The sequence below is a fragment of the Octopus sinensis genome, linkage group LG16 (assembly GCF_006345805.1).
Source record: "Octopus sinensis linkage group LG16, ASM634580v1, whole genome shotgun sequence".
NCBI classification, from domain to species: Eukaryota; Metazoa; Mollusca; class Cephalopoda; order Octopoda; family Octopodidae; genus Octopus; species Octopus sinensis.
The window spans coordinates 22,402,097-22,425,462 of NC_043012.1; the positions used below are offsets into that span (position 1 = coordinate 22,402,097).

Consider the following 23,366-nt stretch of genomic DNA (forward strand, 5'->3'; position numbering starts at 1 on the left):
GACTCAGTCATCATCATTCTTATCATCATCATCATCAGCAGCAGCAGCAGTGGCATCATCATCATTGTTTTAATGTCTATATTCGGATGCCCTTGTTGTCGTTGACCCTCACCTGTTTCCCAGCCAAAGAAATATTTTCCCCTGGCCAGATATGATATAAACATCTCTATCATACATCACTTGTATGATAGAAATGCTTGATGTAAACATATTTCTATCATACACCATTTGTATGATGGAAATGTTTGATGTAAACATATCTCTATCATACACCATTTGTATGATGGAAATGTTTGATGTAAACATATCTCTATCATACACCATTTGTATGATAGAAACGCATATTTACAACTGTTACAAGACAAGGCTACATAAACACACACACACACACACGTGCACACAGGCACTCCAGCGGTTAGGATGACAAAGATTTCAATTGATCTGATCAGCAGAACAGCCTGCTCATGAAATTAACGTGCAAGTGGCTGAGTACTCCACAGACATGCATAACCTTTACGTAGTTCTCAAAGAGATTCAACTTAACACAAAATGTAATAATGCTGGCCCCTTTTGAATTACAGGTACAGCTCATTTTTGCCAGCTGAATGAGACTGGAGCAATGTGTCTTGCTCAAGAACACTACACCGTTGGGAATTGAACTCACAACCTTATAATCATGAACCGAATCCCCTAACCACAAATCACGTGCCTTCACTACCCACTCACATACATCTTTCAGTTTTATGTCGACCAGATCTGCTTACAGGCAGTGGGATTGAACCTACAAAGACTACATGATTGGGAAGCAGTCATTCTTGCACCTTAATAAAGTTTTGGTTGCCTGGCAACTGATTGAATAATCTTTGAAGCTAAACTTAGAGTTCTAACCAACGTAAATTTTATTTTATAATAAATTAGATTCAAATCTCAATTTTGATTCTCCTCATCAACAAATGTTCTGCTGTCATTCTGAAATCTGCTTTTAAAAATAAAATGTTTATATTGGCTATGTGGTAAGAAGTTTTCTTCCCAATAGCATGGTTCTGGGTTCAGTTCCTCTGTGTGGCACCTTGGGCAAGTGTCTTCTACTATAACCTTCGGCTGACCAAAGCCCTGTGAGTGGATTTGGGAGACGGAAACTGAAAGAAGCTTGTCATATATCTTTATGTGTGTGTCTTTGTCCATGTTTGCCCCACCCCAACAGCCACTTAGCAGTTCAGCAAAAGTAACTGATAGAATAAGAGCAAGGCTTGAAAAAAAAAGAAAAATACTGGGGTTGATTTCTTCAACTAAAATTCTTTAAGGCAGTACTACAGCATGGCCTCGGCCTGATAACTGAAACAAGTAAAGAATATAAGACAATACACACACTCTCTCTCTCTCTTTCTCTCATTAATGTAAATAAATACCTTGAATGTATCAGCATCACCAGCTTCAGGAAGATAGGTGAAGAGAGCTACAGGTTTCTCTTGCAATGGAAGCAGAATCCAAAGAGAAGAATCTGGTCCAAACTGGATGTCCCAAGGAACACAGGGTAGGTTATGGTCATCATGAAGGTTAATGCAAAGTGTCTTTTCCTCATTGGTGACTTTGTACACCTGAAGAACTGGAGAACTGCAAAAAAATAGAAAGAAGGTTTGTATTCAAAGGCCTTCAAACAGAAACATTGTCTTTAATATTCCATTCTTTGTTGACAACAAAAGGTTTTATCTGAGTTAACAATAGATGTCATTTGTGTTGATAAAAGATTTCATTTCTACTCTGGCACAAGGCCAGAAAATTTTTTTTTGGGGGGGGGGGGAACCAGCCGATTAGATTCACCCCCAGTATGCAATTGGTACTTAATTTATTGAGTCTGAAAGGATAAAAGGCAAAGTCAACCTCAGCAGAATTTGAACTCAGAGCGTAAAGGCAGACGAAATACCTATTTCTTTACTACTCACTAGGGGCTAAACACAGAGAGGACAAACAAGAACAGACAAATGGATTAAGTCAATAATATCGACCCCAGTGCGTAACTGGTACTTATTTAATCGACCCCGAAAGGATGAAAGGTAAAGTCGACCTCGGCAGAATTTCAACTCAGAGCATAAAGGCAGACGAAATACCTATTTCTTTACTACCCACAAGGGGCTAAACACAGAGAGGACAGACAAATGGATTAAGTCGATTATATCGGCCCCAGTGCATAACTGGTACTTAATTTATCAACCTCGAAAGGATGAAAGGCAAAGTTGACCTCGGCGGAATTTGAACTCAGAACGTAACAGCAGACAAAATACGGCTATGCATTTCGCCCGGCGTACTAACGATTCTGCCATCTCGCCGCCTATAGGCAGACGAAATACCGCTAAGCATTTCACCTGGCATGTTTACGTTTCTGCCAGCTCCACTGCCTTATGTTGATAAAAGATTTGTTAAGTCATTAACCAAGATCATTGTTTTCTTGAGCAAAGCACTTCACTTCACATCACACCAGTCAACTCCACTGTCAATGACATATGGATTGGCATGCCATTCAAGAGTAATGTTGAGATCTTGGTTACTTAGACTCCATGGAAAGTGGTTAACTGGCCTTATAAGATTTAGGGCTTGAAACAATACTTACGATAATAATGGTGATAACCATGTGAAATAGGCACCAAAAGAAGGCTTGGAGGTTATAATGGCTGAAACGCCATGTCTTTAACAACCAAGATGAGAGTACACCAGTCCAAATATATATATATCAATTTATAATAAACTAGAATTGTCCTTTAGTTCCACTGACAATAACTTTGATACTCTCAAAGACTTGCTTATTTTTATGATAAAAACTTTCGAAGAAATTAGAGGTTTGGTTAAAGAATGATAGATAAAAGGAAAAAAAAAGCTGCAAGATTCAAACATCTCCATCAGCAATTTGATTTTAAAACAACTTATTATTCTTATATTCTGCCAACTGCAACTAGAAGTCAATGAAATGGTCTGTTGCACACAATCTGGTCTGTTGCACATCATGCTTTTGTTCTGAGAAAAATGTCAGATCGGTATTTTTCGAAGGCATTTTTTAGAAAAGTTCTTGCAATTATAGAAACAAGAGAATCTGCCATTTATTTATTTTGATTGGTGATGTGTGTATATGTGTGTGTATATATGTAAATATATATATATATATATATATATATATATATATAGGATATATGTATGTAATAAGTGTGTATATGGTGGGGTGGTGGTTGCTGTTTATGAATATGTGTCCATGTGTTGAGAGCAGTGTGTGGGGTATGTGAAAACGAACTTCAAAATATACAATACATACATACACACACACACACTCATATATATATATATGCACACACATGTATGGATATGTGTGTGTGCGTGTGTGAGAATATATATATATATATATACACTTGTATCTATGTACATATATGTATGTATCTATGTGTGTGTGTGTATGTATGAACCCCCACACAAAACAAAACAAAGAAATGTTATTGCATAGTATGTAAATGTATATGAATTCGAATATATTGCACTATTATATATACATGGCTTAATTTGATATTTAGCTTCAAATAATTGCATGATGGGGAGGCAATGAGGAAAGAAAAAGGAGGGAGAGAGAGAAAGTGAGAGAGAGTGAAGGAGGGAGAGAAATGATTAAAAAGTAAAAGTAGAGTGAGTTGAGGAGAAAGAGAGTGAGAAAGGTGAGATGGGGAAAAAATAAAGAGAAAAGTTGAATGAGAAGAGGAAAGGAAAATAGAAAACAAATTGCAGATAGACATATTTAAAGGGGAGAAGAGCACACATACACGTGTGTGAGTGGAGTGGTGAAAGTGGAGTGAGGGTGTGAGTATATATATGTATGTATATATATATTTATATATATATAGAGAGAGAGTGAGAGAGAGAGGTGGGTGTGTAGACAGCTAGATAGACAAATAGACAGAGTGACAGAGAGACAGGCAGATAGACCGACAGACAAATAGATAGATAGAGTGACAGAGAGGCAGACAGATAGATAGATAGACAAACAGACAGACAGATAGACAGATTGATAGACAGATAGACATAAAGAGAGGTAGATGGAGCGAAAGAATGGAAAGGAAGAAAAGATAACTGAAATAAGTTCAAAAGTAAATTGTGTGTGTATAGACATGTTTATATATGCATATGTATATAAATGCACATATACTCGTCTGTGTGTGTGTGTGTGTGTGTGTGTGTGTGTGTGTGTGTGTGTGTGTGTGTGTGTATATATATATATATATTATATATATATATATTGTATGTATGTCTGCATTTATGTGTGTGATAGTGGTTATAAAGAAAGAGGACAGTGATGAGAGAGAGAGAGAAGAGAGCAAAGGGGGAGAGAGAAAGAGACAGAGTGAAAGAGAGAATGCCATTTGCTTATATTTTGCCTCACAGTCATTTCATACAGACAGACAAACAGACAGACAGACAGACTGCAATGAAATACACAGAATCCCTCTAAAAAAAAAACAACTTATATTTATGTGATATAGGAATAGGGTGGAGAGCAATGCAAAGAGCTGGGTCATGGGGGACAGAATTGTATTTTGGTGGCGGCAAAAGAGGGCACAAGTACAATGTGATAGCTAAGGGACACTGTAGAAGACAAAAAAAAAAAAAAGAAAGAGAGAAACAAATAACAAAATGACAGAACCAAACCAAAAGAATAAAGAGTGTATTTCTAGCGTCAGATGGTTGTTACTAGAAGATCTCTTGAAGCTCATCCTGATAATTCTGTCTTCTGATTGCCAAAGGTCTTACTTGTTATATACGACTCGGAAAAACCCTTATTCCTGCTTCATGGTTCATGTCTAGATATAAATACATACATTCATACAAACATACATACATATATATACATATATATATATATATATATATATATATATATATATATATGTATATGTATATATATGTGTATTGTTTATACAGTAAGTTTCCCTGAAGCCTCTTTGGTTGAACATGTAGACAATGATGTGTGTATATACATTTGTGTCCGTGCATGCGAGTGAGACTATGTGTGTGTATGTATGTGTGAGTGAGTGTGTGAATATCTGCATGTATGAGTGAATATATACATGTGATGTGTGTGTGTGTGTGTGTATGTGTGTGAAAGAAAGAGAGAAATGTTGATAGAAGACAAAAATACATTTAAAATTGTTGTTGTTATTGTTGATGTTGTGTAACTATTTGCAATGGTTTGCCAAATTTAGATAGTTGAAATGAACAGAACAATTCCTTGGGACCTGGCTTCGAATCAAATCAGATGTAGAGGTGAGGGCAGGGCGAGGGGATCATGTACTGACTGGTTAGTATTATATACATGCATGTAATGCATATATATATATATGCAGCATACATAGGTGTTGTGTGTGTATATATATATATATATATATATATATATATATATATATATATATACACACACACACATATACACATATATACACTACAGTATTGTACTACAGTATTCAACTATTTGTTATATCATTAATGGTTACTCCCTGTTGGACCCACTTCAGGATCCTGGGAGATGCACCCTTTGTCGTCCCATCTCATACTTCCCAGAACAAGTCGCAGGCTCATAGCTAGTTCTACTGGCATTGGATGAAGACTGCAACATATTTTTCAAATAGATCTTCTCTACCTAAGATCTGAAAGCATCCTTTGTTAAATAACACAATGGACAGTGCAGTCTAGTTATTATTTCCGACCCTTTTAACTATGCAATATTTAATGGTCTTACTTGTGGGAGGCAGGAGACTGAATTGGATGCAAGCATTTCAGGTGTAGGTGCAGTAATGTTTCGGCTCCAGCATTCTTCAACAGAAGAATTGAGGTTAGTAAAAAAAAAACCAAACTTGCTGTCTTCAATTTGGTTTCTGTGTCTGATCTCATCTCATCTATGGTCAAGGAGGTTGGGTAATGACTGACAGAGTACAATTGCAAATACAAACAGGCAAAAAGGAGTTCCACTGAAGGACCCCTGGTGTAACATCACTTCGTAGGGTGCATAGCTTGGAGATTAGGGAGTCTCTCTAGGTAAAGCCGCTACTTCTTTAAATTGCGGGATCACAAATCCAGTACTTCAGACATGCAATTAGAATGTCTTAGGAAAGAATTCTAAGAAGGATCCTTCAAATCGTACCAGCTGGCAGGAGATCTAGAGGTAGACTAAGAAAGAGATGATAAGATAATGTCCCTTATTGGTCATACTTGGGAATCCAGCTAGAAAGTCGAATGACAGTTGCTTCTGGTAGGGGTCTATGGAGGAGGTTCCTGAGGTCTCTACCCCATGACTTTCCCAAGAATAGTGGATGGAGAAAATGTATGATGGATTTATCTTTTATTTTTTGCTTGTTTCAGTCATTGGACTGTGGCCATGCTGGGGTACCACCTTGAATGGTTTGGTTGAATAATAAATTGACCCCAAGACTTATTCTATTGGTATCTTTTGCTGAACTGCTACATCACTGGGACATAGACAAATCAACACCTGTTGTCAGGTGGTAGAGTTAGAAACAAAAAGACACACACACACACACATAGATTATAAGCTTCCACTCAGTTTCCATCTACCGAATCCATTCATAGGACATTGGCTGTCCCTGGGCCATAGTAGAAGACACTTGTTCAAGGTGGCATGCTGTGGAACTGAACCCCAAAACTACATGGTTGTAAAGTAAACTTCTTAACTACTCAGCCACGCCTGCATCTTCCAATTTTCACACAAAACTTTGGAAGTGCACAATTACGAGTCTCAACTTTCCAACTGAAGGGTCCATCTCCACAATAGCGTCATATTGCTAACTATTGTAGGGGAAGTAATGAGATAGATAGATAGATAGATAGATAGATAGATAGAGAGAGAGAGATAATTAAATAGATAATTAGAATGACAAGATGTAAAATCCTTATGAACTGGTTGTGTAATTTTGTCTTAAACCCAGGTTCTTTTTCTCTTCATAACATATTTCTTGCGGTTGCTGTTGTTGCTTAAAGAGTGTGTTTTTTGTTTTTTTTTTGTTTTTTTCTATTCTCCTTATGAAAGATAACAATTTCTTACCTGTCAAATGTGACAGCAAGTGCTCCAGAATGAGGGTTGTATGCAAAGCATCGAATGATGGCCAGGCAGTCAGATGGTTTTGTCTGTTGCAGCGGCGGCTCTTCAGCCTCGGTTTTGGCTTGTATACCATGAGACAAACAATGTAATGCTTCTCCTTTTAGGTTCCAACATCTTATGGTGCCATCCTAAAAGGTCAACAGAAATATAGGAGAAATAAAGAAAAGCAATTTCGAATTTTTGAATAAGCTCTAATAAATGAGGAGATTATTATCATTGTCATTAATAATAACAATAATAATAATAATAATAATAATAATAATAATAATAATAATAATAATAATAATAATGGCAACAACAACAACAATAATAGTAATGATAACAATATCATCATGATCATCATCATCATTTAATGTCCATATTGCATGCTGATACAGGTTTAATAATAATAATAATAATAATAATAATAATAATAGTAATAAGGATAATGATGATGATGATGATGATGATGATGATGGTTGATGGTGATGATATTAATAATGCTTATAATAACCATGGTAATACTGGAAAGCGAAAGTGAAAGTATAAAAATGTGAAATTGAGAATTTTTCACACCACACCCCTTGTCAGTTTTCACTTTCCTGAAATATGGAACCACATTAAGAACAATAATTAGTTTCTTTCTCCAAATAAACTAATTTTTGGTGTGTTTTGTTATAGAGGTGGTTAATTTCTTTCTTTATTTTTTTTTGTTTTTTATTTATTTTGACTTAAGTAGCATTTAGCAAAGTAGGAAACAAAATAAAAATACGTGAAATATATATAACCAAAAAAAGAAAAAAAAAGATAGCTTCCACTACTTTAGTATCCCAGAAAAAAAGGAAAGAACTGTCTGCTGTGGAGACAACAAAGGGTGAATAAATATTGGGAGAATGAATAAGTTTTGAGGGACATAACAATTGCCGGGAATTGTTTGGTGTTGGTGATTCAAGAAACAATAAAAAGCAAAATGACGGTAAGTTCGCAACTTTAAGCAAAAGCTTACTATCCTTGTCATCAATTCAACGACAACAGGACCCTCTTCAATAATGCAAATGACAACATCATTAACTTCCATATACTAACGACACTTCTATAGTATATTTGTCTTTCTTTTTTTTTCTATTTTTATTTCTTCGATTTTTTTTTCTTTTCTCCTTTTCTTATTAATAGTAGCAGTGAAGTATGGTGCCTGAAAGAAGTCCTTAGAGAGAGAGAGAAAAAAAAAAGGGAGAAGAAAAAGAAAGCAAATGAAAAAAAAAAAAAAAGGATTTCAACCTTTTTCCTTCTCAAACAATGAACAATGATGGGTGGGTAACCACTGATTGGTGTTGAAACAAACTGAAAGCACACAAGAGGCTGTCACTTATCGTCAGCATCTAGTTGTAGTTTCAAGTGTTGAGAACTCTTGCATCTTGCTAGAGCAGCAGTGCATTCAGGCTATTATTTATTATTGTTGAGAAAAACTTTAATAATGCTTTGTTAATATCTCCTTTTATAGAGAAGCATTTCTAAATCCTAAATCACATAATTAAAAACATTTAGAAAATTAATGTCATACATTAATAATAATAATCATAATAACAATGATGATAATAATAATAATAATAATAATAATAATAATAATAATAATAATAATAATAATAATAATAATAATAATAATGATAATAATCCCTGCAAGAAGTGCAAAAGATTGTCTTAACTGGTACATCACACGTATTGAGAAGAGCATTGTCAATGTGAGAACTATTACTACCCATGTATTTTAATTTAACTTAAAAAAAAAAAAATGAACGAACTATTGAGTTTAGTTTAATGGCCTACCAATGTATACTATGAGTTTCTTTGCCATAGGAGTCGGGAAGACACTCGGCAAGAAATGGAAGCAAATTTGAAAGAAGAAGAAAAAAAAAAATAATAATAATAATAATAATGACAATAATAAAAATGGTTTCAAATTTTGGCACAAGGCCAACAATTTTAGAGGGGGTGTAAATCAATTTCCCTGACCCTGAAAGAATAAAAGGCAAATCGACCTTGGTGGAGTTTGAACTCACAATATAAAGATGACTAAAATGCTGTTAAACATTTTGCCCAACAGCCTGGACAGAGCACGGAAATGGTACAAACATGAACCAAAAGATGTCACTAAGAACAAGGAATATAAGATACCGTGAGATTTTACAATCCAATGTGACTCGATGCTCAGAAGTAAAGGAAAAAAAGGAAACCAAGATCATAAATATTGCAATACCTGGGGATCAGGGCCATCGCTAAGCCCTTGCAACCCTTGTAGCCAAAATGGGCCTCCACGGTTGAGAGGCCCCATGTTAAGATCAAAGTATGTAGATGAGTCAGCTATTTACTTTGGTTAAGATGTTGAACAAGAATTAAACAATGTTAATTAAAAATTTCATGAAATGAAATGGTAATACATTGTACCTGCAAATGTTCTTGTAAAAATATTACATTGTACCACGAGCGTGTACCAGATTTAGTGGATTGTCTATGATACCTCTGGAACATAAACTTAGCTCTCAGCTTGATTAATCTGAACTGATTGATGATTTTATGAAGTGAAAAGTGTTCTGTGTTTGTCTTTGAAAGTTGTCAGGATTATAAAAATGCTTTTTTATTCAAACCTGGAAGTTTTACTTATTGAAATTTGTGATAAACCTAAATAAATTTAACTAAATAGATAAATTTTTATCTATTACTTGCTTCAGTCACTGGACTGTGGACATGTTAGGGCACTGACTCAAAGGGTTTAGCTGAACAAATTGACCCCAGGACTTACCTTATTTTTAGAATTTACTTATTCTATTTGTCTGTTTTGTGAAATCACTAAGCCACAGGGATGTAAACAAACCAACGTTAGTTGTTATGCAATGTTGTGGGGCAGACAAACATAGAAAAAAAAAAGCAGAGCATCCAAGTGTAGAAATTCTGCTTCAATAAACTTAATCCAATCTTTGGTCATTGAAAGGAAGATGACGATGATGATAATGTTACACACACACACAAGTTGTTGCTGTATTTTCAAGCCTTCAAGTTGACATAGTACATTGAGTGTAAACATTCAAACAGCGTCACCATCTTTCCAGATTCTGCTGCATTTCACATGGAATTTTGGCTCCTTCAAATTGTCTTAGCAAATAAGTTGACCGATGTTTTTGAGTTGTAAATTTGTAGTTGAAAAATTCGACTTCTATGCCAGAAAATATGGTATTTCAACTTTTCCAAGCAATACTGGAATCTATGTTTTATCATCAATGTCTCTACATATTTTGCTGTCTTCTATTCCATAATTACTGCCTACACCCACACACCTCCCCCTCCACACACCAGAATTTCACCCATACATATGGTTGTTCATAGTGCTAGGAATATTCTTTTCTGCTCTAGGCACAAGGCCAGAAATTTTTGGGGAGGGGGCTAGTCGATTAGATTGACGTCAGTATGCAACTGGTACTTAATTTATCGACTCCGAAAAGATGAAAGGCAAAGTCGACCTCGCCGGAATTTGAACTCAGAATGTAAAGACAGATGAAATACCACTAAGCATTTCGCCCGGCTTGCTAACGTTTCTGCCAGCTCGCTGCCTTACATAGTGCTAGGAATATAAAAAAAACACACATCATGATCTATGATTTCTATGTTAAGCTTCCAGCTTTGAGATGTTTAATATAACAAATCTGTGGACTTATACAGTAGCAGTTTCTCAAAGACATTCCATTCAATGATTTATAATAAGAGTAATAACAGTTACTGGAGAATACCCTCGAGAGATTGGTATGGTACCTGAAACCAGAAATGAAGCTTCATGTTTCAACAAAGTGTGTGGATTAGAAACTTCTGCAAACTAGTGCCACAGAGTAGAGAAACAAGTTGTGTTTGGTTTTCTCACTGGTTCTGCTAATGTTTTCGACCCTAATCAGATAGATAAACAATATTGAGGAAAACTAATATTTATTTCAGATATATAATCCAACCAAGAAACCAATAGTATCTACTAGTTTGGTTCCATTGAAAGATAATTAGCTGAAATTTTAGCCAATGCGTCTGGCTTGATTAGAAATATTTGGATTCCTTGCGAAAATGAGCAATTTTCGAGAAAGCGTAAATGAAACGGAGATCTTTGAACTGAAAAGAATGGTAATTGGCAGAGACAAGAAGAACTCAGTAGCGTGAGTGTACAGAAGGTCTATTATTATCATTACTATTATTATTATTATTATTATTATTATTAGTATTATTATTTGTTCTTTGTTTTGGTTTTTGTTCCATTTGTTAATTTTTTTTTACTATTTATTTATTTGATAAAACAGACAGGCACCATTGCCTGAAGAATTAATTTTACGGTTAAGTCATATAAATTACTAGGATTGGAAGATTTACTCTTGACACACAAACACACACACACACAAATACATGCACAGTAACACAGATGTAAACACATTCCTCTCATACAAACTGATCTGACCAAAATAATACAATGAAAACACACACACATTACAATTTATTAATTGAGCATGATTGACACAAACACTTTCTCTCTCTTTATATGCATAAAGTGAAATATACAGAAATAGAGAGAGAGAGAGAGAGAGAGAGAGAGAGAGAGAAGGGGTAAGAGGGGAGAAAAAGAAAATGAAGGAAAGATTAAAATGTCTGATGTCCAACAAGTCAACATTGAACAAGCGACATCAAATAGGCAGCACCGAAATGGCTTGCACCAAAATGTCTCTGACCCCACATCTCTGTATGTCGCAAAAGAAGGAGAAAAAGGGTTGAGAAAGAGAAAGGCAACGTGCCACAAAGCCCTGACACAAAAAACATGTTCAAAACATGGAAAAATAAGAGTAAAATGTTGCTAGTGCTGGAAATGCCATTGCAGATGATAATGATTGTGGTGGTGGTGATGATGATGGTGGTAGTGGTGGTGGTGATGATGATGATGGTGGTGGTGGTGGTGGGGTTAGCAATGATGAAGATGATGAAGAATAACTTTTGACAATTTAGGAAGGCGGTATCAAAAAGGTCCTGGACTGGTTATGTTTAATAAAAAATAACTTATTTACCTAAGTTTTAACGTCATCGCCTTCGAAATAGTCATCTTGCACAACAATACACAATGGTCAGAAAATCACTATTTTTAAATCTCACAACGAGAGATATTCAGCAACAATACTTTGTAGTAAAGATTGTTTGGCAGTCCTGGTTTAGGATGAATGTTGCTGTAATTTAGCCCCAGGAGACATCATCTCCAGCTGGCTATTTGACACGATCTGTGTCAAAAATATAAGGACACAGATTGTGTCATATAGCCAGCTGGAGACGATGTCTCCTGGGGCTAAATTACAGCAATATTCATCCTAAACCAGGACTGCCATGTTATGATGGCAAACAATCTTTACTACAGTACACAATGGTGTTAAAATGGTAACCTTTGAGCTGCATTTTCCTCTTGGGGAAGAGACGGAAGTCTACAGGGGCTAAATCTGGTGAATAGGGCAGGTATGGAAGCTGTACCATGTTTTTGGTGAGAAACTCATGAGTGAGGATAGCTTGATGCCAGGGTGCATTGTCCTCATGAAGAATTCAATTCTTCATACTTCACAGATGGCTTTCACTGGATGTCCTCCCTCAAACACTTCAAAACATCACAGTAGAACTCTTGATTGGCAGTCTGGCCCTAGCAGGACGAATTCTTGATGCACAAAACCATGGATGTTGAAAAAACGCCGAGCATGCTCTTGATTGAGCTGGGGCTTACTTCTTCCCACAAGGCCTTAGAGTTAAATCTGCTGCCCATATTGAGGTTCTAGAAATAAGTGTTAAGCCCTGGGAAGAGAGTGTATGCAATGGAAGACCATATGTGTTTCAGTAAGACTCTGCACTATCACACATGGCTCTAATAACACAGGAATGGATGGCTGAAAATTTTCATGATCACATAACCCTTAGCATTTGACCTCCTAATTCCTCAGATCTCAATCCATTGGACTATTACATGTGGAGCGTTGTTGAAAGAGGGGTCAATGGACACGTCCATAACATCAAAGACTCTTTGAAAGCTGCCATAGTCAGAGTAATGTCCAAAATGAACCAGGACCACTTGATGCGAGCATGTAGATGATTTAGATCTCATATAGAGTTGTTGAAGCTGAAGGTGGCTTTATTGGATATCATTACAGAAAAGAAGGTTTATTTTTATCCTCATAGCATTTTTGATAAATAAAGTTTATTATTTATTATTATAAATCTGTTTTTTTATAAACATAAATCTGTCCTCAAATATCTTATGTACTCTGTATATATACATATATATATATATACATATTTATATATACATATATATTTAATATACATACACTTATATATATTCGTATATATAAACACATTTACACACACACATATGCTTATACATATATATATATGTGTGTGTGATGTGTGTATATATACACACATATACAAACACACACAGTGTTAGTATGTTTAAGTGAAACGGATAATTCCAGGAGAGATTAGATTTTTCGGCTGATTGGAGAGTCTAAGTGATACTAATGAAACTGAGCTAATGAAGCACGGAACATAAACCAAGACAAGAACCAAATATATATATTTGTGTGTGTGTGTGTGCTTATATTATTAGTTTGGCTCAGAATCACTTTGTAACAAGTCAAAAATTATTGCAGATGAATATAAACTACTTGAAAGGTGGTGTCAAGATTTTCTTTATCTATTTCTCTATATGTCCATCTATCTACAGATACATACATATACACACACAGACATACCTGCATACATACATACATATATATATATATATATATATATCCTTTCAACATGTGATCTCTTGAGCACCACCAGCAAAAATATTTTTTTCCTCTGTCTTCCCTTCTTGGGATCTTTCCTTCTCCTTGTTTCCGACGACGAGCTCCGCTCGAAACGTTAAACCCTCCTTCCCTGAGCATCAAATAATACTTTAATTGTTCCACGTCCTCGCGTTGCTGTTTTTTTTCTGTGTTTTCTTGTTTGGATTAACTATATATATATATATATATATATATATATATATATATATATATACGTTTATATATTTTTATAGGCTTGTTTCAGTTCCATGTACCAACTTCTCTAACAAGGTTTTGATTGACTTGAGGTTACAGTAACAGACACTTGCCCAAGGTACTGTGAGGTGAAACTGAACCTGGAGCCATGCGGTTGGGAAACAAACTTTTTCATCATGCACTCATACCCGCTCTTATACACACGCACACACACATACATACATATGTAGAGGCGCATGCATGGCCTGTGTGATAAGAAGTTTGTTTGCCAACCACATAGTGATTACTGATGTATTCATATATTACATCACAACATATAATCCACCATCTTCAGATAAATTCCTCATGATCAATGTATTATCTCACCCGTTTGATACCTGTTTAAAGTTTTACCTGAAGATGGTGGTTTATATGTTAAGATGTAATCCGTGAAAACAAACATCAATAAAATCCTACAGAAACAGCCGTGTCCTCTTTTTATACTTACACCACACATAGAACCAACCCTGAGTCAAATCTATGATTTAAGTTGGATTTGGTACTTTCATACCTATAGTATCCTACTAACACTTGATTCCATCATTGGTTTACCTCACTGAGAAACCCTGTGTTATTGTACCTAGCCATTTCTTTCATCCTACATATTGATGTACCTAGATTCTATTGAATCCTATAACAAAACTGTATATCTATCTATCTATCTATCTATCTATCTATCTATCTATCTATCTGTCTGTCTGTCTATCAGTCTATCTATCTATCTATCTATATATCTATCTATCTGTCTATTTTTTTTTTATTTTATTCCCCCCCCCCTTTTTGTCCTCTTTCTTTCCATTTACGATCCCTTTTGATCGAAAACCAAACCCCCCTTTTTTTACGCCCAAAAGAAAGGCTCTACCTTGTAATTTGTCCTGTCTGTGTGCAGCCCTGTGTGGCTAATAAAGAAACATATCTATCTATCTATTTATCTATCTATACACACACACACACACACACACACACACACATAGGAATCATTGTTGACTTATCTACCATTTATTTTTTCCCCTTTTAATTGAAAACTCTCAAAATAAACAACAAAAGAAAAACAGAAATTCACAAGAATATAAGAATGGGCGAGAAGTGAGACACTCTTACAGAACAAGAAGAAGCAAACAGTTACAAAGAATACAACTTTACAATAAGGTATTTTAGCGCCATCTGCTCGACAGAAGAACTAATATGGAATTGGTATATAAGTGTGGAATGTGGGTGACTTGTTCTATCCACATGATAATAAAAAGCGATGTCATTATTCTGTAAACCTCTATTCAGAAGAAGAAGAAAAAAAAATAGAATCTTGCTAGATTTTTGCAAAAGGTGGAACTTTTTAGTTTTGTATTCCTGTAAACCAAGAATTTGCTGACCATTCCAGCCTTGTTTTGACAGCTGTGTGGAATAAGTTTCAATGTTTGTTGAGTTGCTGTAGAACTGTGCACACAAATACAGAAAACACTAGAAAAAGTTCTAAGCAACGACAACAACAACATTAATAAGAACCACTTACATAAAAATAAAAAGAAAACTGACGCAAAAAAAAAAAACATTCTTTTTCAAAGAAAAAAAAAATAACAGGAGAATAGTAGTATTAGAAGGAAAAGAAAAAGGTAAAATGTAAATAAAAAAAATAAACAAACGAGGGCCTTAGATATTTCGTGCATTTTTATCAAGTTGGTCAGCACTGGCTAGATAACTTAGAGAGAGAATCCAGACAGAATTGGCAATTGTCTTGTAACCCTCCAATACATGGTATTAAAAATTTCTTTGGAAAGGATATGGGATAAATATTTATCTATCTATCTATCAATCTCTCTATCTATCTATCAATATTTCTATCTATCTATCTATCTATCTATCTCTCTCTCTCTATCTATCTATCTATCAATCAATCTCTCTCTCTCTTTATCTATCTATCTATCAATCTCTCTCTCTCTATCTATCTATCTATATATCTCTCTCTCTCTCTCTCTCTCTATATATATATATATATATATCATCATCATCATCATCATCATTTAACGTCCGCTTTCCATGCTAGCATGGGTTGGATGGTTCAACTGGGGTCTGGGGAGCCCGAAGGCTGCACCAGGCCAGTCAAAAATCACCCACTACACTCTCGGAGTGGTTGGCGTTAGGAAGGGTATCCAGCTGTAGAAACACTGCCAGATATATATATATCAATCAATCTCTCTCTCTCTATCTATCAATCTATCTATCTATCTATCAATCTCTCTATCTATCTATTTATATATCTTTCTCTCTCTCTCTCTCTCTCTCTCTCTATCTATCTATCTATCAATCTCTCTCTCTCTCTCTCTCTCACTATCTATCTATCTTTCTTCTGACTGTCTGGCTAGCTGTTTATGCATCTGTTTGACTGTACATCTATCTATCTATTGCTCTCTCTTCACACACACACACAAACACACACACTCACACATATGAAGAGAGAAGAAGAGAAACCTTCACCCTTAGTTTATGAGCAAGCTTTTCTTTTTTTGTTGTGTTTTGTTTCTTTTTGTATTCTTTGTGTTTTTTTTCTTTAAAAGTTCTCAGAATCCACAGAGAAAGCAGAGAAGTGGGAAACCAACAAGAAACAGTGTATGTACACACACACACATATATATATATAGAGAAAGGGGAGAAATAGAGAGAGAAGCATTTAGTGAAGGAGGGAAAGTTAAAGAAAAATATAAAGGAAGTGAAAGAGTGGGAGGAGGAAGAGGAAGAGACAACTTTTATGGAAATGAGTTGTTATAAAGAAAAAGCTAATCACTGGTTCACTTCATCAAATAGTTTCTTTAGTGATGTATGTATGCGTGTGTATATCTATTTGTATGTGTATGGTTGATTTTATGTAAATATGAGTGTGTGTATGTGTGTGTGTGTGTGCATGCGTGTGTTTGTTTCTTGTTTGTATTTTAGAAGAAGTCCATCTTCCCTCCACGTTCTTACTTTGGTTCATCTGCTTGATAGGAATAGGAAGGAATAAGAAAGAACATTCACTCATTCATAAATTGGCAATTATTATCTCACATGAAGTAATTTTTGATATTAGACTAGCAGTATTGCCCGGCGTTGCTCGGGTTTGTAAGGGAAATAACTATATAAGCATTTTTAGAGAATTATAGCCAAAAAATAGCAAAAAAATGCTTTTAAAATACATGATGGTAAATTTTTTCTTAAATCGTTGACTCATCGTAGACATTTTTTGAGAGTTACTTCCCTTATATAATAGCGAAAAAAATGCATTAAAATGGAAAAATATGATGGTAAATTTTTTTTTAAATCGTAGACTCATCGTAGACATTTTTTGAGAGTTACTTCCCTTATATAATAGCGAAAAAAATGCATTAAAATGGAAAAATATGATGGTAAATTTTTTTTTAAATCGTAGACTCATCGTAGACACGCGCTAATACCCAGAAGGGCTCGATATGAATCACAACTATAAGATACCCGGTTTTGGTTAAACTGCACGGCAAAATGTGGGAGTAGTTAGGAATCTAAATCGTAGGAGACAGACACACAACTTGACTTTTATATATAAAGATTACAAGAGAATCGAGGAATGGTGTGTGCATGCTCAGGTTAAAGTAGGTTTACCTCTCTACAGTGTTACGGAGAGAAGAGCTTCTATGTAAACTATCTCTACCTGTGTCTATTATTATTTATCTGTGGTGTTTATCTCGCTTTTGTGCCACCTGTCTGCCCTGATCACTCGAAACCAACCAACCATGGTATTTTCTTGCCCTTTCGTTTACTGTTTTCTGTCACTGAACTGTGGCCATGCCAGAGCAATACCTTCAGGAATTTTATATCTTTGATTGTTGATGATTCAAGTGACAGATACCTTGCAAGTGGATTTCATAGACAGAAACTGAAAGAAGCCTGTTGTGTGTGTGTGTGTGTGCATGTTTCTGTCAAACTGCCTAATCCCTGCCCGCATGGAAGGCAGATGCTAAATGATGATGATGATATATAAGTGCAGACATGGTTGTGTGGTAAGATGTTTGTTTCCTAACCACATGGTTCTAGGTTCAGTCCCACTGCATTGCACCTTGAGCAAGTGTCTTCTACAGAGTTTCTACAGCTGGATGCCCTTCCTAATGCCAACCACTCTGAGAGTGTAGTGGGTGCATTTATGTGCCACTGGCACGAGGGCCAGTCAGGCGGTACTGGCAACGGCCACGCTTAAATGGTGCTTTTTAGGTGCCACCTGCACAGGAGCCAGTCCAGCGGCACTGGCAATGACCTTGCTCGAATGTTTTTTTCACATGCCACCGGCACAAGTGCCAGTAAGGCGATGCTGGTAACGATCATGTTCAAATGGTGCTTTTTACGTGCCACCGACACGGAAGCCAGTTAGCTGCTCTGGCAACGATCACGCTCGGAAGGTGCTCTTAGCACTCCACTAGCACGGATGCCAGTCATCGAATTTGATTTCGATATATATATATAATATATATATATATATATATATATACCGGAGTAAACACATAAATGTGAAACAAGGTGGAAAAAAGAGTACTCAAATACCAGTGGTAGAGTAATATGCTAGAATCTAGCAAAAACTGTCCGACAAACGGGTACGTGAAACTCAGAGTAACAGGTTTTGTTGAATTTTCTGCTGCTTTTAAATAAAGTATATATATATATATATATATATATATACACATACATAAATACACACACGCATATTCTTATGTATATATTCACACACATATATATATGGAAAGATAAATATGCATGTGGATACTTATGTATGTATGTTTACACAAGTGTTGTACAAATGTAATGCAGAAGAAGGCATGAGTGTTTTTATTACCTGACAGAAGGTGTTGAAATTACAGGTGCTGGTAGAATAATTCTTTCTCAAGAGTAACTCTTTCTCCTGTTCTCTGTTGTTGATAAATAATAGATTCCAAGCAGAAGTGGGGGGGGGTGCAGGCTTATCTTACATTGACAGAAAGCTACAAGTTGTTTATGGAGATGACACAATTGACAAGAGCATTGTGCACAGATGGATGAAGAAGAAATTTCAAAAAAGGGAAAATTAGTATTGAAAACTAGCCGCACAGCAGGAGACCATCAACTGTGATTAATGAACCAAATAATTAACGAATGGACATATAACTAATGAGTAGATGAATTGAGTCATGCAGGCGGATGAGTCAAAATCCATGAACACAACTGGACTGAAGTCACCGTTCATTTGAGTATTGGAAAATGGCTTCAAAGTGTCAACCTCAGCAGTTGACAACCAACTGGAAGGAGAACTAAGTGAAAGTTTTCTCTGATTGGTTGGAAGAGTTTGAAGCCATTACTCTTTTACTCTTTTACTTGTTTCAGTCATTTGACTGTGGCCATGCTGGAGCACCGCCTTTAGTCGAGCAACTCGACCCCGGGACTTATTCTTTTGTAAGCCCAGTACTTATTCTATCGGTCTCTTTTGCCGAACCGCTAAGTAACGGGGACATAAACACACCAGCATCAGTTGTCAAGCAATGCTAGGGGACAAACACATACACACAAACACACACACACACATACATATATATACATATATACGACGGGCTTCTTTCAGTTTCTGTCTACCAAATCCACTCATAAGGCTTTGGTCGGCCCGAGGCTATAGTAGAAGACACTTGCCCAAGGTGCCACGCAGTGGAACTGAACCCGGAACCATGTGGTTGGCAGACAAGCTACTTACCACACAGCCACTCCTGTGCCATTGAAGATACATTTTTTTCCAATTTGGTAAAAGGGGATGAAATGTGGGAACATCTTCAGGATCTGGAAATGAAGGCTTAGCCCATGAAATGGTGTCACATCTTTTTTCCAGAACTTATAATATTCAAGAGCCAGAGTTTGGCATAGAATGTTATGGTGACTGCTTCTTTGGCGTTGATAATGTGTCATTCTGTTTGATTTTCTGGAACATGAATAAATCATGAACAGCAATCACTCCATCAAGACACTAAAGAAAGCTTAGGGAATCCATTAGTAAGATGAATATAAAAGTGATTCATGTTCCCCATTATAAAGTGCAAAATAAACAAATCTTTGGTCACAAATCAGGCAATCAACAAACTGGGCCAGTCAAAGGTGCTCCGTTCACTGTACAACCAGGTGTGATGCTCCACGGAAGGACAGTTTCTGAGGACAATGATTTGATGAGGCAAACAAGGTAAAAATGGCTATGGAGAATTGGGTTCAACAGCACACACCTGAATTTGTTGAAAGAGGATTAAAATGTTGGGTTCAGTGGTGGCCCAAATGCATTGCTTGTGTTGGAGAATATGTTGAGTAGGGCCCTTGTATGGAGCAAAAGCTAATCTATCAACAAGCACAGTTTCTGAGGACATTGCAGGTGAGAAAGTAGTTATGACTGCCTTTGTATTACTTTTCGTACCACACTGATGTGTATGTGTGTATATATGTATACACACACACATATAGACATACACACCACACACACATACACACACACACACACACACACACACACACACATATATATACTTTATATATATCCACACACACAAATAATTATATTTGTTATGCTTGCTGATACCACAGCACATTCTGAAGTCCATTATATAACCTAATGGGCATTTATGTCTGTCATACAATCTCTGGAGATTTGATGATATAATCTGTTTGTAAGGCATTTTTATATAACATATTATTGTTAATGAAATACATATAAGATATATTAAAGAAACATTATGCCTATAATGCATGCATGTGTGTTCGCATGCATACACATACATATGCACAATGTGTGTGTGTCTACACACACATATATACATATATATATATATATATATACAAATATACACACACACATACACTGATGTATATAATCATATTCATATACACACACATACAAGTACACATATAAATGTATGTATTTATGCATGAATATACATATATATATATATATACACTTACTATGAAAATCACATACACAGAGAGACAAATGAAAAATATATTTATATACACACACACACACACACAAACACATACCTGTGCATACACAATATAAAAAAATATATTTGTATACTTCATATTTCTTAAGACACACATGTATATACATATACACATAAATATATACATGTAGAAAATGCATCTTACAAATATCATGTGCTGGCTATAAATGTATACAAGTTGATAGACAATATATATATATATACAAGTGTGTGTATATGTATGTATATATATAGGGCAGTATATAGCTAGATAGAAGACCTAAGCCAGATGTAACAAACATTAATATTATCCAGTTGTTATGCCATCCACTATCCTTAATTTGTATTCCATGACCAAGGAGCTTGGCCTTGCATAGGATAAGCATCTAATCCACACCAATTTGCAACGCAATTACTGGGATGATCCGCAGAAAAGATAGCCAATTCCGTACAGTTAGAATTTCAATATGTTTCAAGACCTGTTTAATTATCTGGCAATTTGCTATCAGAATCCTTCCTTTACGTATATTTGTTTGTATGAATTGTTCAGCTTGTTCGTCTGTGTTTATGTATATGTAACATTTGCACTGACATATATACATATATACGTACACACACACACACATACATATACACACACATGCATATATATATATATATATACATATACAAACACACATATATGCATACGCATACACACATACACATATATACCTATACCTATACATAAATACATAGGCAGATACACATATGCATATCCACACACATTTGTGCATGCATATCATGTATATGCTTATGTGTATATGTGTCTGTGTGTATATTTATATGTATATTTCAATAGGTAGATGAATATGGATTGGTTTTATATATATATATACACATACATGTATATGCACATATACATACATGTATTTGCATATATGTATGAGACTTTATGTATGGATGTGTGTGTGTGTGTGAGTATATATATATATATATATGCATGTATGTTGTATCAAGAGAGAGAGAGAGAGATAGGGGGAGATAGATAGACAGACAGAAGGGAATGGAAAATCTTAGTGGAGAAGAGAATGAAAAAGACTTCGTAATTATTGGTTGCATTGTTATTACAGCTAATTTGATAATGATGGTGGTGGTGGTGGTGATGATGATGATGATGATATGATGATGATGTGGGTGATATTTGTTGTTGTGATGGTGGTGGTAGTGGAGGTGATGACAATGAAAATGAGAATGAGGATAATGGCAATAATGATGATGGTCATTGTAATCATGAGGATGTTGGTAATAGTAATATTGATGATAATGATGATGATGCTGATGATGATGATGATAGTAATGATTACAAGAGCGGAAGGAAGAGAAGGGAGAAGGTATTGGTGAAAGTTAATATATTTGTCCAGAACTACAAACTTGTTGGAATGCTTGCAGCGAGGAAGGAAGAAAGGAAAGAAGGAAGGAAGGAAGGAAGGAAGGAAGGAAGGAGAGAGATGTTGGGAAGTGAAGGAGTATGGGATGGAAGGGAGAGAAGATGGATCCCCACCACCACCACCACCACCACCATCACCACCATGGCCACCACCACTGCTGTAATGAATAAACTTTTCTCACATGTTATAATGTATCTTTAGAATGGTTTGGTCTTCAGAATGGTGAATGTGGAGCAGCACTGGGTTGCATGCCGGTGCAAGTTCAAACCATACCACCAGCAGCATGCATCATCATCCTCCTCATCATCATCATCATTGTTATCACCATTGTCTCTTTCCTGTCACCTGGACATCTAACACCATAACTCTATCACCAGCGATGGTGAAGAATTAGTTTTGTATGTGTGTGTGTATATGTATGTGTATATATTCTGCTCAATAGAAACCTATTCAAGTCTCTTAATTAGTTGCTGTATCACCTGAGGCCTAAGGTGTCATCTCAAGAAGCCAACAGAAGCTAAACTCTATCAGGTGGGGAGAATTAAACTTCAAGAAGTCAAACAATATCAAATGTTCTCGGATGATGAAAAACTTTCTGTTTACACCCTCAGGTATGTGTGTGTGTGTGAGAGAAAGAGAGAGAGGAGGAGGAAGGGATTTGTGAGAGGTGACAGGTTTTGATAATCAACCAACCAAACATGATGACTTTATAAAGAAACTGGCT

The 23,366-nt window shown here is 35.8% G+C and overlaps 1 protein-coding gene across 1 annotated transcript in view; it reads right to left on the reverse strand.

Moving 5' to 3' along the window:
* LOC115220532 (tRNA (guanine-N(7)-)-methyltransferase non-catalytic subunit wdr4) overlaps nucleotides 1–23,366 on the reverse strand; it is an 828,070-nt gene that overhangs the window by 17,824 nt on the left and 786,880 nt on the right. The window contains exons 5-6 of the mRNA XM_036509937.1: nucleotides 7,088–7,272; nucleotides 1,410–1,614 (exon numbers count right to left, since the gene is read on the reverse strand). Of these exons, the coding sequence (XP_036365830.1) occupies nucleotides 1,410–1,614; nucleotides 7,088–7,272 (390 nt within the window). The remainder of the gene's footprint in view (nucleotides 1–1,409; nucleotides 1,615–7,087; nucleotides 7,273–23,366) is intronic.